The 15,778-nt window shown below is 37.9% G+C and overlaps 1 protein-coding gene across 2 annotated transcripts in view; it reads right to left on the reverse strand.

Moving 5' to 3' along the window:
• The window catches only part of ADK (adenosine kinase), a 298,671-nt gene that overhangs the window by 30,819 nt on the left and 252,074 nt on the right, over window positions 1-15,778 (reverse strand). For both annotated transcript variants that reach the window (XM_074590930.1, XM_074590931.1), the window contains exon 9: window positions 10,991-11,105. In XM_074590930.1, the coding sequence (XP_074447031.1) occupies window positions 10,991-11,105 (115 nt within the window). The remainder of the gene's footprint in view (window positions 1-10,990; window positions 11,106-15,778) is intronic.

Here is a 15,778-nt window from a genome sequence, read left to right on the forward strand (position 1 = left end):
AAGATGATAGGCTATCAGAGTCTGTAGGGCAGCTTCTGAGTAGAGATTCTGCTGTTCAAACTCCTCTGTGATGATTTGTTTTGAAGTGAACTGCTGCCTAATAAAAAAAAGGTTAAAACTGCCAAAATAATGGAAAAAAAAGATCTACAGAAGATATTCTGCCTAGGTGCCAGTGGTCAAAGGGTCCAGTTCTTTATGTGCCTCATTTGTAACAGACAAGAAAGAAGATACCTTAAGGTAAAATGTGTTATCAAATCTTTCAGCATGCATAAAGTTCGCTTTTTGTATAACCTCTAGGTAGAGTACAAAAATTGAATCAGAGGTTGCAGACAAGGTACAACACGCAAAAAGACACATGGATCAGTATAAACCATTAATATTCATGAATGTTTTAAGTTATCCATGGCCATAATCGATATCCAATGAAGTTAATGAGATCTTTCCATTGATTTCAAAAGACACCGGGTTGAGCCCCAGAGACAATAATATCACATTCTCTGCAAGCACTCCAGCTGATAACACATACTTTGATAAGTTGCTACCCTCCCATTCAGAATCTCAGCAATGAACAAAAGATACATTATCTTACTCCAAACTGGTTTTGCAAAACGAGCAATATACCATTATAAAACTCAATACGGAGCATTTAATATCTTTAATTGAAGAGCAGTCAGGGCCACAGGAGTTACTTGTGATGTTAACACCAGTATGAGATCCATGTTATTTGTTTAAGAAGGAAATGAAAAAAAAAAAAAAAGCCTTAATGTGTTATCCTCCCAAAAGGTTTAGGTTTTGTTTTGTTTTAACTTTGAGCCTCTAGAAAGTAGTGCTTCAAACTCTTATGTCTTCTAACACATCTAAGCCCATCCAATAGATTTAATCACTGATAAGCAGAGTTATAAGTTCAAACTGGCCTTGACCTTGGGCAGTATGACATTATCTGAAAACCATTAATGGTCTGAAACTAAAGGAAAAGCTCATTAATAAAAGCAAAACTGTATAAAGGTACAAAGGTAAAAAAAAGAAAAAGAAAAAAAAGGAAGTTTTATTAGAAGTATTGATCATGACCTAGGGCACTATCGACATTGATCTTCCCACATCTCCACAGGAAAAAAAAAGTTAGGCCAGCAAATTATTGATCTATTATGAAACCTGCTGAACAAGCCATACACTTAATTTCTTACAATGAAAAAAAAAAATCACACCAAATTAGGGTAAAGAGAAAATATATTTCTTAAAAATCATTGGTTAAAAAATTACTATCTGATTGATTTCATAAAATAGCCACCCTGTTAGTATGATTCGAACCTAAGTGTTGGGAGGGGAGAATCCTATGCACTGTAAACCTTTAAAGCACGGGTTTCAGATTTCAACTCATTAAAGCATATGCTTTTAAGAAGAAATGGGTAGCATCCAATACTGAATATTGCAGCAACACAGAATGCAAGTATAGAAAAGGAAAATGCTGAATTTTTAAGCTTAAAGCATAAATTTAATAAAAAGTTTATAGGATAATTATTTTATGTGAAACAGAATACTGTAGTTTTGTGTTTTCTTCAGTTTGTTCAAAAAGTCAGAAAGATATATTTAGATTGACATAACATTGTAGCTGCAAAAATAGCTGTTGAAGAACTAAAAGTCATCAGAATTTCATGTTTGGTGTACATGCAGAGGGGTAGGCGTCATTTTCAGAAAACAGGGGATAACCTTGACAAAGTTGCATCAATTCTATGTAGACGTGAAAAGCACAAATTAAATTTGGAGGCTGTCATTAGTTCCAGTGCTTCTGTTCCAGTTCCAGTGATTCTGCTGCCTCCTCATTCTTTTAATATAGTCCTATGATAAAATTGGTGGTTTTCAGCATATGAGATGTCAAAGAGATCGTTTCCCCTCTGACTGTATATTCATGGCTCTGTCCCCTTACTCTTCGCTTTGCAGACATAATTCTATATTACCACCTGATCCTGGAGCAACTTTTCTTCCAACTTTGGAATTACTAGATGGAAATTCAAAATAAAACATGTTTTATGTCTTGGAGTGAGGCTCCACAGCAACTTCAGCCGCTCTAGTTTGCAGATGCTATAGCCTCATCCTTGTTTCCTGCTGCCACCAGTGCTGCGTTCTCTGCTCCCGTGCTGGCACCAGAACTCATCTGGACCCTGCAACAAGCTGCTTCAGAGAGCTCAAGACCTTACCAGGGCAGGTTTGTGCCAGTTGGTGCAGACTGATGAACTGGTTCCCGGTGCAGGCAGAGAAGTGCTGGCAGTATAGGGGAAAAGTAGGGGATGGAAATATGTGTCCTAGGAGGAGCCAGTGATTTCTGACTTTCCTATCAGTTTAAAAATGCCAGGGAGCCAAGTCTCAGTCTCTCGTGCTCTGAGGACTACGTAGCCACAGAATGAGTAAGCTGAACCCTCATTCCTTCCATGACTGCCCAGAACGGCAGGGGCTTGCCTTGGTAACCAGAAGGCTTAATTACTGCAATTCTTTCTTCTCAGAATTTCTGGTAGATTGTTCTGTTGCTTCGTGGTTTGAGCAAAAAAAATAATATCGTGCCGATGTGACTTCTTCTATATGAACCACCTCACAACTTACTCAGGTCACCTTGAAGTATTACAGCCATGTAGCAAGAGGCATCAGAAATTTACGATAAATTAATCCCATGTGGATGCTCTAATTGAAGAATAATATCATATAGGGAAGGCCTCATTTCTCCAAAAAAAAAAAAAAAATTAAGCTAGAGTGTACTAAGCTACTTTCTTTCCTGAACAAAATTGTCCATTTGAGACTTAATGGTACCTGAATCGATATCTTACTGTAAATTCATTCAACTTTGCTCTACAGAGTCAACCAAGACAGGGCTCCAGTGGTTTAAAAGATTAAATCCCCCTGCCTAGGTCCAGTCTTGATGTTAACTGTGCCTATGTGTTACAGGTAGCACCTCCAGGCTCTACATACCATTTCTGAGAGGAGCTCTTCGGTGTAGTCTGCGCCATCTTCTTGTGATACATTTAGACTCATTTGGGATAGTAAAAACAAAATTTGAGTGTGAAAAATTGCAAAAGTGTCTCACACTAATGGGCTATAAAATGTCAATCTATGTAAAAAAGGCGCAGATAAAAAGTCTAGGTTTAAATACACAGTGATGGGCTCTAAACTACCTATTACCACACCATAAAGAACATTTGAAGTTACAACAGATAATTCTACGAAAATGTCAGAACAATCATCAGTGGCAGCAAGAAAAGCAAACAAAATGTTAGGAATTATTAAGAGAGGAATACAGAACAAAGGAGACAACAGAATTAAACCACTTTGTAAACTACTCAGGCACTTGAACATTCGGGTCCCTCATTCACAAAGCGTATGGCAGACATGAAAAAAGGCGTAGTAGAGGGTGGGCCAGGGTGTCAGAATTACAGAGCAAACAAAGAACAAATAAACAGAATAGGAAGAGTCTGGAAAAAAGACTAGAGAAAGGGAGATAAGCAAGAGTTCTGCAAAATCAAAAGTAACAAGATATTGTATATGGAATGATTACGGACTGGCCGTGCAATACAAGCAGCAGGAGATAGCCGGTGACATTCTTAAGTGGCTGAATCCAAATAAATAAGAGGAGGCATTTCTTTACATAACACAGAGTCTGTGACACTCTCTATCACAAGACATTATGTATGGTAAAACCCTATTTTGGACTATTAAGCACAAAGACAACATCTCTAGTGCAGAAATTGCCAAACTACAGATTGCTGGAAGCTAGGAGAGTGTAACATGGAAGTACCACTATAGAATTGTTCTGGTTTTATCCTCTTTTACAGGTACCCACTACTGTACACTTTTGCAGATACCAGGTTAGTCCGATCTTTGGTCTGCCTTAGTCTTGCTCCCACTCTTTCAGTGTTGCCTCTCCAGCATCAGATAATTTCTACCACCTAAGCAGTGGATTTGTATATTAACAGTTATGCCTCCAAGAATGTTTTTTAGAAATATGGTACAAAACTTGACTTCATAAATCCACATGTTTGTGTTTGAGAAACAAATGTAGGAACTCTTCTGTGCAAGAGGAAATGCTGCCTCATCCTAAGGAATGGGATGGGGGCCCATACTTACTGCCCTTCAACAAACATGCATTTTTCACAGCTTAAAGGGGTAATTTTTCCTTGGAATGCCAGAATGTAAATTCATTGTAGCACCTGAAATTCAGGCTAGGTTTAATAAGAGGCACAGTTTTGCCTTGAAAATTCCTTACTACCAGTGATTATACACAAAAATGCGATTTACCAGCTTCACTCGATTTCTGAGATAAACTGGTGCACTAACATGTTAGACTAGAAAATATACCCTTTTTTAAATCAATGTGAAATTACTGAAACACATACACATCACATACATCCATCTATATATTTTTACATATATGTATATACATTATTTGAGATGCAATAGTTGATACACTTTTAAGTCCAGCTAAGATACTGGTAACCAGGAACTTAGGTTTTAATAATGTGTTTCAGCTGTCTAATAAAATGCTCAGACCTCCTCTCCCACACAGCATGAAATCATGAATGGTCTCAGTTACAAAAAGGTATTACCAGCTTTGCTATTCATTAATCCCTATCAACAAATCTTCATTATTAATTTAGGTTTTGTGGTTTTCTAAGTCACAACTAAACTAAAAATAATTCTATTGGGCTTTCTAGCTCATTTTTTTATGCCATTAATGGAATAACATTTCCCTTTTTTCCAAAATCCATTTTTGTTTTTTTAAACTTTTCTTTCCATTTGTGAATATAAATGGATAGGGAAGATTGAAAGTGTGTAATCCTGTGAAAAAGAGTACACACTGTAATATAACCCAACTACTGTTTCCCTAGGTCCAAGACACTACATTTGTTTGTGCAAACACACAGGAAGGCTGACTGATAAAAAGAGCTGCTCAAGGTTTTCCTGTCTGGAAGGCTACGCATGAAAGCTTGCGAGAAGTAAGGAAAAAAATTACACTTTTTCTTGCTTCTTAGAGGAGAACACACAATACTCAGTATCTTACAGAGAAAGGAGCTGCAGACAGGCCCACCATAAAGCGTCAACAGTGTCAATAGTAATAAATACTTCTATGTTTTATAGATAGGCTTACAAGGTAACATGCTGGTCTATGATTGCAGCACAACCTGACAAAGAAAACCTCCTGACCTCTGTTTAAAGTCGTATGCTTGAACATCAGTCCTTTTTATTCCCCCCAAAAGCATACCGCATCATGCCATTATGATTTAAGAATGGCTCTTAAAATCTCCCTCGTTTCCACAATTTTGACAACCCTTCTAAAACAAGCAGTTTAAAAACTCTCCTTCTAAAATATTTAAGATCTCACATGTTCTTACAAAGTAAAAGAAGCTTCATCAGTCATAAAACCATACTATCCATACCTTTGTTGTTATTTTCATTTAGATGAGGTTTGGGTTCTATCCAAACATATAAACTTTTAATTTATGAACATATCTGCATATATTACCTTAAGAATGGTTGCAGTGGGTGACACCAATATGCATTTAGCTCAGTATCCTGTTTCAGGTACCAGGTAGAGGCAATGCCTAGTATTATTTCAACATCAAAAGCTTGGTAGGCAGGCTTTAAAATTTAGTAATGTTGCAAGTTTTGTTGTAACATATTAATTTGGCTATATTACACATGATGTTTAATTTATGGAATAGACTAAATAACAAGTAATAATAACAAGTAGAAATTCACAAAACTATTTCAATATGTACTATGTGGTAGGTGCGCTAAGAAATTTTGAAGGGGAATGTTTCTCATTCTACCACATTTGCGAGCACTGCTAATGCATTTCCTGAAATATTCTCAAGTAACGTATCCCACAAACTGAAGAAGATGTAAGTGGTTACTAAGCCCTAACTAAGGTGGCTTTAATGCTTGAATCCTTAAAAAAATCCATTTTCTGCCATATTCTAACAAATGAGGTTATTACAAATGTGCCCTTAACAGAGGTGGTCTTGCAAACACTGGGGGGAAAAAAGAATGGAAAATTCTACGTTCACGCCTGAACATGCCAGATTTCATCATTCATAACTTGAAAAATGCTGAAGTGATTTTCTTTAAATTTGGATTGTTTTTCTTTCCTCTACTAAAGCTATAAAACAAGCCAAGTTTAAAGTTTGTAGCTTCAGCTGTTTTTGAATTATGCAAATATTTCAATATAAAAGTATGTTTTTCCATTGCTGAACTGATTTTGCTCAGACTTTCCAAAGATTTCCCTTTGGGCCAAGACCAGTCATAAAATGTATCTGACTAAAAGTAATTTGTTTAAAAATGTTATGAGCAACTCTGTAAAAGGGATAGCTTTCACAGCATTTGATTCTGACAAATGTTATAGCACACATATAGATATAATATATAGGTTCTTGCCAGAGTTTGCGATTTTTGGTGCGTTTCTTTAAAAGCTCCAGCTGCTGAAATCAGGAGATTGCACGTGTTCATTAACTCTCCTCCCTTTCCCAGCATATGTATTTTTTTGTGGTTATGGAAAAAAGTATTGAAACATTAAGTGAATGTATCCCATAAATTCAAGAACCCTCAGTCAAATCCAGAATCTCAGGCCTGGGAAGAGGGATATGATGGAATAAAGCTGTGGTAGTGGGATCGGAGTCTTGATAGCCAAGGAATTCCCAGTATGGAGGAGGAGCATCCACACAACGAATCAAACCAATACCGTTCCTCAAATAAACTTTTCTGGTAAGCAAGTCCATAGACCCTATCTTCAGTTACCAGTACCTTTCCCAAGCCATAATCCTCTGTACTGAAAGGTTTCGTCACAGGTGTCTCTCACAGGCTATGTTTTTTCAAGAGAGTTTTATCAAAATTCAGTCATGTTGGGGACCGATGCTAGAGAAAATTACGAGGTTTCTGTCAACGCTAACTCTTAGGGTCACTGAGAAGATCCAATGCCTTCAAGTTCTTCAGTAAATAGATAAAAATTGACTTCATCAAAAAATGCACCTCAGGTTGCCCAGAGAGGTGGCAGATGCCCCATCCCTGGAAACATTCAAGGTCAGGTTGGACAGGGCTCTGAGCAACCTGATCTAGCAGAAGATGTCCCTGCTCATTGCAGAGGGGTTGGACTAGATGACCTTTAAAGGTCCCTTCAACCCAAACCATTCTGTGATTTCATGACATGAAAACTTCAGACAACGATCATTTGCACATGCTCTGTGGAGTCTTATTAGAAGCTGACAATTTAGTCAACATCTCATCTGCCACAGCTCCTGCGTGCCAATCCTAAACATTCCTTTCCTTCCCTATAAAACACACTGATCACACTCAGCTTGAATTTGAGCTTGCCTCTTCCTTGCAATTATTCTTACTGACAGAGAACAGGAAGGAAAGGGAGAGAAAAGGGGCCTTGGGGCCGGAGTACTGTGACAGAGGAGATATGAACAGACAGTAGAAAGACCCAATGCGCTTCATGATAAAGAGACAGAAATTTTTCCTCTGAAAACACAAATAATTCAGACAGCCACAGAAAGTGGACTGACAAATGGGAATGGCTTAGATTGGGATGCAGTTAGTGCTTCTCACCGTTTTCATGATCTGCTCCAGTTACATGGACCTCTAAGTTGCCTGGCAATCCGTGCCTGCAGCTTGTGGTCCATTTGAGATGAGCCACCAGTGTTTTTGGCGGGCATTAAAACAATGTTGTGTAAACTGCAGCAATTCATATGACGAGTAAACATCTTTGCAGTCCGTCTGGCCCAGAATTTTGGAGGAAGCAAACGTTTTCGCTGTCTCAATCTAAGCTCTCTCCCTCATCTGAAAGAGCTATATTCTCAGAACATTTTGGTCAATCTGTCTTTCCTTTTGGTAACAAACTGTGCCTCTCTGCCCTATGCTCTACTCCTCAAATACCTGTTGATACTTCCATTCTCTGGAATGTCCAGGAATCAACAACTCTTGCTACAGTGCTCTCCACATGCAACAATTAGCTGTATCTGGCCTTCTTCATCCCACAAAAAACCATAAAAATCCACATCTAATTTCCGTAATGTACAGGATGTATAATTCTGTGCCCTTTCACGAATGAGCTGGAAACCTGCAACAACCCCTTTTATCCATCTTTTTCCTTTCCTTCCAGCCAGAGCTGTATCCCCTCATTATTTCCATTACCTGATCCCCCATTCAACTGCACACAACTCACAGAAGAGGTGCACTCCTCCTCTCGTAATCCAGCCCCTCTCAGCCTGTCCCCACAGCTGCCTTGTCCTGGACAGCATGCAGAGGCTTTGAGAGAGGAAACGGAGCTCTCTCTGTTAAGGATGCTCTTACAGCCTCAGCGTTGCCCATCTCACCCTGCCATGTGTGGGCAGGGGGAAGAGAAAGAAGGGGGTGGTGCCCATTCAGCTCTGTCTCTTCACAGAATGCGGCCCGATCCAAGGCATTCACTTCTACTCCCAAGGCTCACAGTAACGCTGCTCTGCACTGCTGCCAGAGAGCAGAGACCTTTCCATGGGGAAAATGAGGAAGGGGAGGAGGAACAAAAGGTAGAAAACCAACAAAGGCCAAATGCACCTTGGAGTCTTTTACTCTCACACCTGTAAGCTCCAGCTCCATCCCGCACTCCTTCAGACATAAACTAAGACCAGTGGAATATGCGATCTGCCCAACAGCTGATGAAGGGTGGTTAAAGGCAGTATTAGAAAGGGAAGAAAGAGTAGAGTCCTTTGCCTCGATAGTGATCCCCTCTGGTTGAGTCACTACTGACAGAAATGTCTTCCAACTAACAAACACGTTGTTCGTATTAACCTAGACAAAATATAAAGCAGAAGGTACCAACAAGCATATCCAAATCCATAGCTGACTTTGCAAATACTATTTTAATCTATGCACAAACTCATTGAGACACTATTGTTTCCTCAGAAAGGCAGGATAAACAACTACACACAGACTGCTTTTTCAAAAAATGTACTCCTGTGCATTAGAAAAAGGAAATGATTTTTATACTGGTAACCACTCCTAAAAGCAGTAATTCTTCCAAAGATCATTTTGAAACTTTTTACACTTTCCACTGCAGGTTTCAAAGCGCAACTCGACCTAATTAGTGTTGAAATAAGTGTGTTAACAGTACTCTATGCCAGTCTGTGCTATCATCATATGCTAAATTAAGGGACACATTTTCCTTTTTTCATTATTATTTTAATGTGGGGAGGTGGGAAAAAGATGATCCACACCAAAGGAAGGGAAAAGGGGGAAAACAATAACAAATTGGTATCTCTTTCAAGAATTGCCCCACAGGCCAAACATTTTTATGTTCTTAATCATTATTAAATGACTTAACATGACACACAGAGCCTGGCGAATGATTGCATCCTGACATGAGAACGAATTACAAATGAAATGAAAGATCAAGCTGTATTAGAGGACTGCCTCTGGGAAATGAAAATCTTTAATTCTCTTTTATTATTGACATTTATTTGGCTGCCATGAATAACAACATAGCAAAGAGATTCAGCTATGCTTGTGCACTGAATAGCTTATCCCACGGCTCAAAACTGCCTTAACATTTATCATGTTTGCTTTTGTAGCTGACACCATTGCATACACTCTCTATCCATCTTGCATTTATCATGCATATAAAGTGCATTCTCTAATTTAAGTTCATTTCATAGCGAACAAACAGCTAAGATTAGCAAGTGTCAGTCCTCAAATAAGCTCCCAGTTGTAAAAATATCAAAGAAAGGATTAATGGATTTGTTAACAACTCCAGTTTGAAGAATAAAATAAGTACACAGTGAAAATTAAATAAGAGCACAGGAGGGTTACATATAAGATTTAGGTTTACTACCGTTATTACTACCTCATGTTTAAAAACATTTTTATACTGCTATTTTTCAGCCAACTGTACAACATTCAAGAGGAGTGCCTCCATATGGGCCATTCACGTAATGCAGTAACTTTCTGGAAGCAACACTTCCATCATTATTCAGTGAGATACACATACCCAGCTCTCAATGACTGCTTTCTATTTCCTTTAAACCAGTTTGTAGCTAACAAAATAGGGGAAGAAGCAAACTATTGGAGAAATCATTCCAACTGCTGCTGAGAATGATCTATATAGCAGTGACATACCTACTTAGTGCCGAGCCCTGCAGCCACAGTCTGAAGCCAATTCTGATTTTGAGGCAAACATCATATGAGTAAGCACCAGTCCCTCAGGTGCAGAGCTTCCTCAACTTCACTTGATTTCCAAAGGAGGAATTCAGCCCTGCCTAATAACTTACCTTGTGAAGGCATAAACGACTAAAATGGCTTGCCACAGCTCATGTTTTTAATAGCTTAATTTAGTCTAGAAGCATAGGTGGACAGAATTAAAGAGACTGTCAAAAGGTAGGCAGTCACGTTTATAATGCTTAAATCTGTGCGTTGTACATCATCAATTTAGACAGCACAAACTACTTGCATCCCTGCTAGAACACCTTTTTCCCACGTACTCCTTTGAGAACAGAAGAGCAGACAGCTGAGAAAAGCTAAAGTGAGACTTTCTGCTCAAAGCAAAAAAGCCTGGAAATTCACTTAGTACTGGATTTCACTTCCTCCTCTTCACAAATGTTTAAATATACTATACTGTTGCACAGCTGTTCTCAGCAGGCATAGTGTGTTCTTGTTTGCAGCAAAGATGGCTACACAGATAAAATCTCAAGTCATAAAAATCTGAGTAAAACCAACTGGATCAATATTTTAGATCTATGTTATAAAAAAAGAACTTAAGATGTTCAGAACTAAATTCTCAGGCATTCCTGTGAAATATTAACTTCTCAAATTCAGAATCTTAAAACAATTAAAAGCATAACAGATGAGAAACATGGAGTAACATCAAAAGGCAAATGCTCCCACTACCCTCTAACAGTTATAATTGGTAAAACCACAACTTGTAATTGATTAACTAGAATATTTACTGTGAGTGACAACGGAGATTTGAAAAATATACCTGTAGCCATTACGGTGTCATCTTTCCCCTGGGTAAAGACTACGATTCGTTGCCTTTTAGTGTTCACCTTTGGCAGGGCTTGCGTCTTCCGGGCTATCTCTTTAATGTCTTCAGTCTATTAAGAGAGAGAAGGAAAATTCTTGTTACCAGCGTACTAGAGCGGTGAGAGATTAGAACTTTATTAGCAGATCAAAGATTTATTTTCTTACGGCTAGGTATAAAATAGTCTTTATTGTCAGCAGAGGAAGATTTTCAAAGGAGGAATATTTCATTCTCCTAAGGGTTTACGTAGTACTATGAGACCATTGTTTTTAATCTTGATAATGATAGTTCAGCTATTCCAATTGCTGCAAAACTGTAAAGCTAACAAAGGAATTACAGAGCATTTCCTAATGAGCAATTAGCGGGTTTCTTTGCTGCTGACTGGATTCTAACCTTACCTATCATAAAATTAAAAATAAAATTGGTAAGAGAATACTTTGTATAAACTCTGAGCCTGATTTTCATCCAATTTAGCCAGGTTTTACAGTACTATAATCCCTCCGATTTCAGCAAGATTACAAATGCTGTTTCTCTAACTTCCCAAGAGCAGCTGACCTCGGGCAGTAACCCAGCGTGCCCCTTAGAGGCTGTGAGCCCAGGTGAACATGCCCTGCGCTCCCTGGCCGCTTGCATAAAAGCGAGGTGCAGGCAAGCAACAGGTGAAAGCTATAGTCAGTGGGGCACAGCATATCCCCGATTTTCTGAAGTAAAGGCTCAGCTGCAAAAATTTCAGGGATCTTGGCTTTAAAGGGACTTCGTCTGTACACCATAGAACATGTAGGAACAGAGACACTGGCATACTGAACCGGATCTCTCATCCATCCTGTCTCTTTGACAGCAACAAGTTTGAAATGTTTAATTTGATACAAGAAAATCTAATGGCACAACTTGTCTTTAGAATATTATACTTCCTATTCTCATAGTTGCCCTGTGATCTGAAACACAAGGATTTCAATTTCTAATTTACTTAGTTTTCAACCTACCCTAAATATAGGTATTCCTGTTATTTGTATATGCATCAGATCCTTTTAAGTGGGAAGCTTTTGTTCTTAGATTTCTCTCAAGTCAGTAAGTTCTACAAATTAACTTTGGTCTATGTAAACCTATTTCTTGCCATCATTTGTACTTTTTCTTTTTTTCTTTTATTTTTTTGACATTAGGAAAAGGAAGAAAGACTATAATTATTCCCTGTGCTACTTACTATTCCCACTTGATTCATAACGCCATACTTTTTTCCTCAGTTTGCTCTTGCATACAAGCAAATGTAGTGAAACATAGCTGATTTAGTGAGGGCCTAGCGCTGAATATATGGAAACAGAACAATATGTTCTGCATTGTTTTGTGTCATGTTTGTTATGAATCCCAACTCGTTTTTTAAACACAATTACATAATGAATAGAATTCATTTATAAAGCTGACCAGAGGGGTTTCAAGTCATTTACCAGAGTTCTTACAATTAATTTATATTATTAATAAATTGATTTTTACCTTTCAAAATCAGCATATAGTGTTATTCTGAAACCCAGTTACAGTACATGCCATTTTGACTGCAGCTGCTGATTTTAACAAGAGATTGGCTGTTTTTCACCAGCAGGTCAGTTAAACACTTCAAGACCTATAATCTGCATACCATTCACTCCTGGTTACTTGCTGATTTTTGATAATCTTCTTGATCTTCAAGCACTTCGCCTTTCTTACGGAGAGAGAATGTGCCTTGGCTATATATTTACCAGTATCTATTTATGTGAAAATAACCTAGCTCTTTTGCAATACTTTTAGCTTCCCTTTAATTTCTCCCCCAACTCCGTAGTCAGTGAGCCCATTGACTTATACACATTTGCCAAACACGAAAATAATTTGCCCTTACTAACTGGTCTCTTTACCTCTTTTTAAAATTCTCTCATTCTTTTCATTTCCATGTACTGCCTTCTTATTTGTGTTATTTCTTCCTTCCTCCTCCTTAGACTGTTAATATAGCTTTTAGAAGGCAATGTCTTCCACCAGAGAAGAAAGGGAAGAACCTTGAACCCCTCTGTGTGGACTGAGGACAGTGAACAGGGGTCATCTTACCCCTAATTCTCCAAAGGCGAGGAGTCCCTTAAAGATGCCAGAGAAAAAACCTGAAATTGCTGCTCTTCTGTTTTGAAATGTCTTTTTAAGAGACTTGTGAATAGCTGGTATCAGCTGGTGGCACAAGCTGTTGAATAGGGGATGGATGGAGAATTACAGCCCTCCAGCTTGGTAATACGTAGGCTTCCCAAGGTTCACCTGAATTCTGAACTATTTCAGGCCTTGATAATTAAGAGATCCATGAACTAGAAAATGCAATAAAGCATTCTGGAGATCAAAGGAAACCGGGGAGAGGTGTTTAGTTTTTGTTAAGTAGGAAGTGGCTACTTGTGACTTTATTAAGCACACTTACAGTGAAGAAAAGCAGGCACAGAAATCAAAGAGCTTGAAGATATTTGTGTTATGTATTTACGTGCACTTCAGATTTTAAAAGGAAAATGAGGAAGTTATAACAGGAGAAAACGGCACGATCAAGAGATGATTTCGTCAGTTTAAGGAAGAATAAAGATGAATTTATATGAGGGTATGAGGGAAAGAGGACCCTGAGGAAAAAGATTAGTGAAGAATGGTGGTAAAGGATGAAATAAAGGAGATGGTGAAAGAAAGCAAAAAGCACGTTATGTTTTCAGGAAGAATTAAATATATAATAAGCGTGTAACAATAGAAGGAAGGTATTTAGGGGAAAGGCGGCAATTTTTTAAAAAGCTGACATTTCAAAACAGGATGGTTTGGAAATGTGTCTGATTGTGCAGAATTCAAAAGTAACTGAATAGCATCTTTCATGAGAATTAACTTTGCCATTTTTATTTAAAATCACTTTCTATATTAGAATTCTTCACAGGAAAAGAATAAAATAGAGCTTATATAGTGGAGGAGCTGCAACCTCAGTGTTGAGGAAGCTTTAACTTTTCCACGCTACATCTCCGCCTTAGCATCGTGTTGTATTTTGATGGTACGAGTATGACATTTTATAATATGTGAATATTTACAGCTTATGACTGCAGAGGTACTGTGCCCCTCATTTCATTGTCAGGCAAACATCATGAAATGTTGTCATCTCCTATTTCTGTTCAGAATATACACAGTATTTTCAAATAGCTGTAATGAATAATATTTGTTTTGCAATGACTCGTACTTGCATGCTTATCAAGAGTTTCTTATACATCCTGTATCTACAGACATGGGTGATGGTAGGACTGTACTGGTTTGTGGTCCTAAAGCCTCTATAACGTGTCCTAAATTCACAGGATACTCACACATATCCAGTTATACACTAGAATCTGATTTAACAAAGCTGACACACAAATCTCACAATAATTTGCCTATTGATGCTGCACCTGAAAAACCTTGCATGCGGCATTCATTGGTATATAGGCATGTAAAGAAAGTACATCAGATATCCCAGGATCAGAGAGAGGTATGTGAAAAATTGCATAGAGTTAAAACTGCCAGTCAAACTATGTCTGCTGATCTTTGCCTCTAAACAGATACACAATAGCTGGGACTATCCTATCCCTGACGTAAACAGGCATAAATCCATTGATAATAGTGGGCCTGTGCAGTGGACCTTGTTAACTTGAAGACTTAAATTTGGTCCAGGGTACCAGAACTTTCCACTCTGGTTCCCCAACCAATACAGACTTAGGAGGAGACCTCTGCCTCCAACAAGACAAATTATTTTGCGTGGCAGCTGCTACTAACCCCTTAGATGCATACTGTTCTACTCACTTCATTTTACTTCTGGGTTGACAGACAGAACTGAACCCTAAGTTTTATGTTAAAGGAGAATGATGTTTTCCTAATTCCTACATAGAATAAACAGCAAGATACCATTTTGTAAAAACAAAAGCTCATAAACCTTTGTCCTGGCAATTCTGTTATTTGAAATGTATTACAAACATCCAGTTAAAATATACTGACAACTATTCTACCACTTCAAGGGGAACCAAGTCCAAGAGCTTCCCTGGGATAAAAATTGTGACTATTATAATGCATTATTGAGATGAGTGCAACATACAATTAGGATGAAACACTGCCTTCAGAGACAGTGAATTTACTATTTATTTAATAGGTTTAAAATGTCTTAGAACATGAAATTCACAAAAAAAGAAAACACTGATGCAGCCCAGGAAGAGGCTGCATCAGAAGTAATGTTCTACTTTTGGTTGTCACAGGTAAGTGTTGGTCAGGAGACACAATGAAGGAAATAACGGTCTTCAAATATCATGACCGATTTTACAAAAATACCTTGGATTTCAGCAAAGCACAACGGAAAAGTAACTCTTGGTAAGGTGAAGCATAAAAATAAAAATTCCTTTGAAGGTGGTTTCTCTTACAAAGAAATAAACAGGTTCGTGTCATGGAACTGTTTTGTCCTACCTATGACAAGATTTTCTTTCTTCAGAAAAGGTGTATTTTTTATGAAGTTGACTTGATTGGACTTCTTTTTTGCAAAAATTGTTTCAGATATACTTAATCAATATTTAAAAGATGCATTTAATCCACATAAACTTGAATTTACTGGAAGGTAGAAAAGGAGACTATTAAAAAAAAAAACAGCCAAAAAAAAAGCTAGTCACAACTGGTTCTTCATGCTGGAAGATTTCTGATGATTTTTTAAAAAAATAAAATTCCAGGCTGCAATTCAAATTCAGCTACCAGCAACTTTTCATCACT

The sequence above is a fragment of the Larus michahellis genome, chromosome 6, assembly GCF_964199755.1.
Source record: "Larus michahellis chromosome 6, bLarMic1.1, whole genome shotgun sequence".
NCBI classification, from domain to species: Eukaryota; Metazoa; Chordata; class Aves; order Charadriiformes; family Laridae; genus Larus; species Larus michahellis.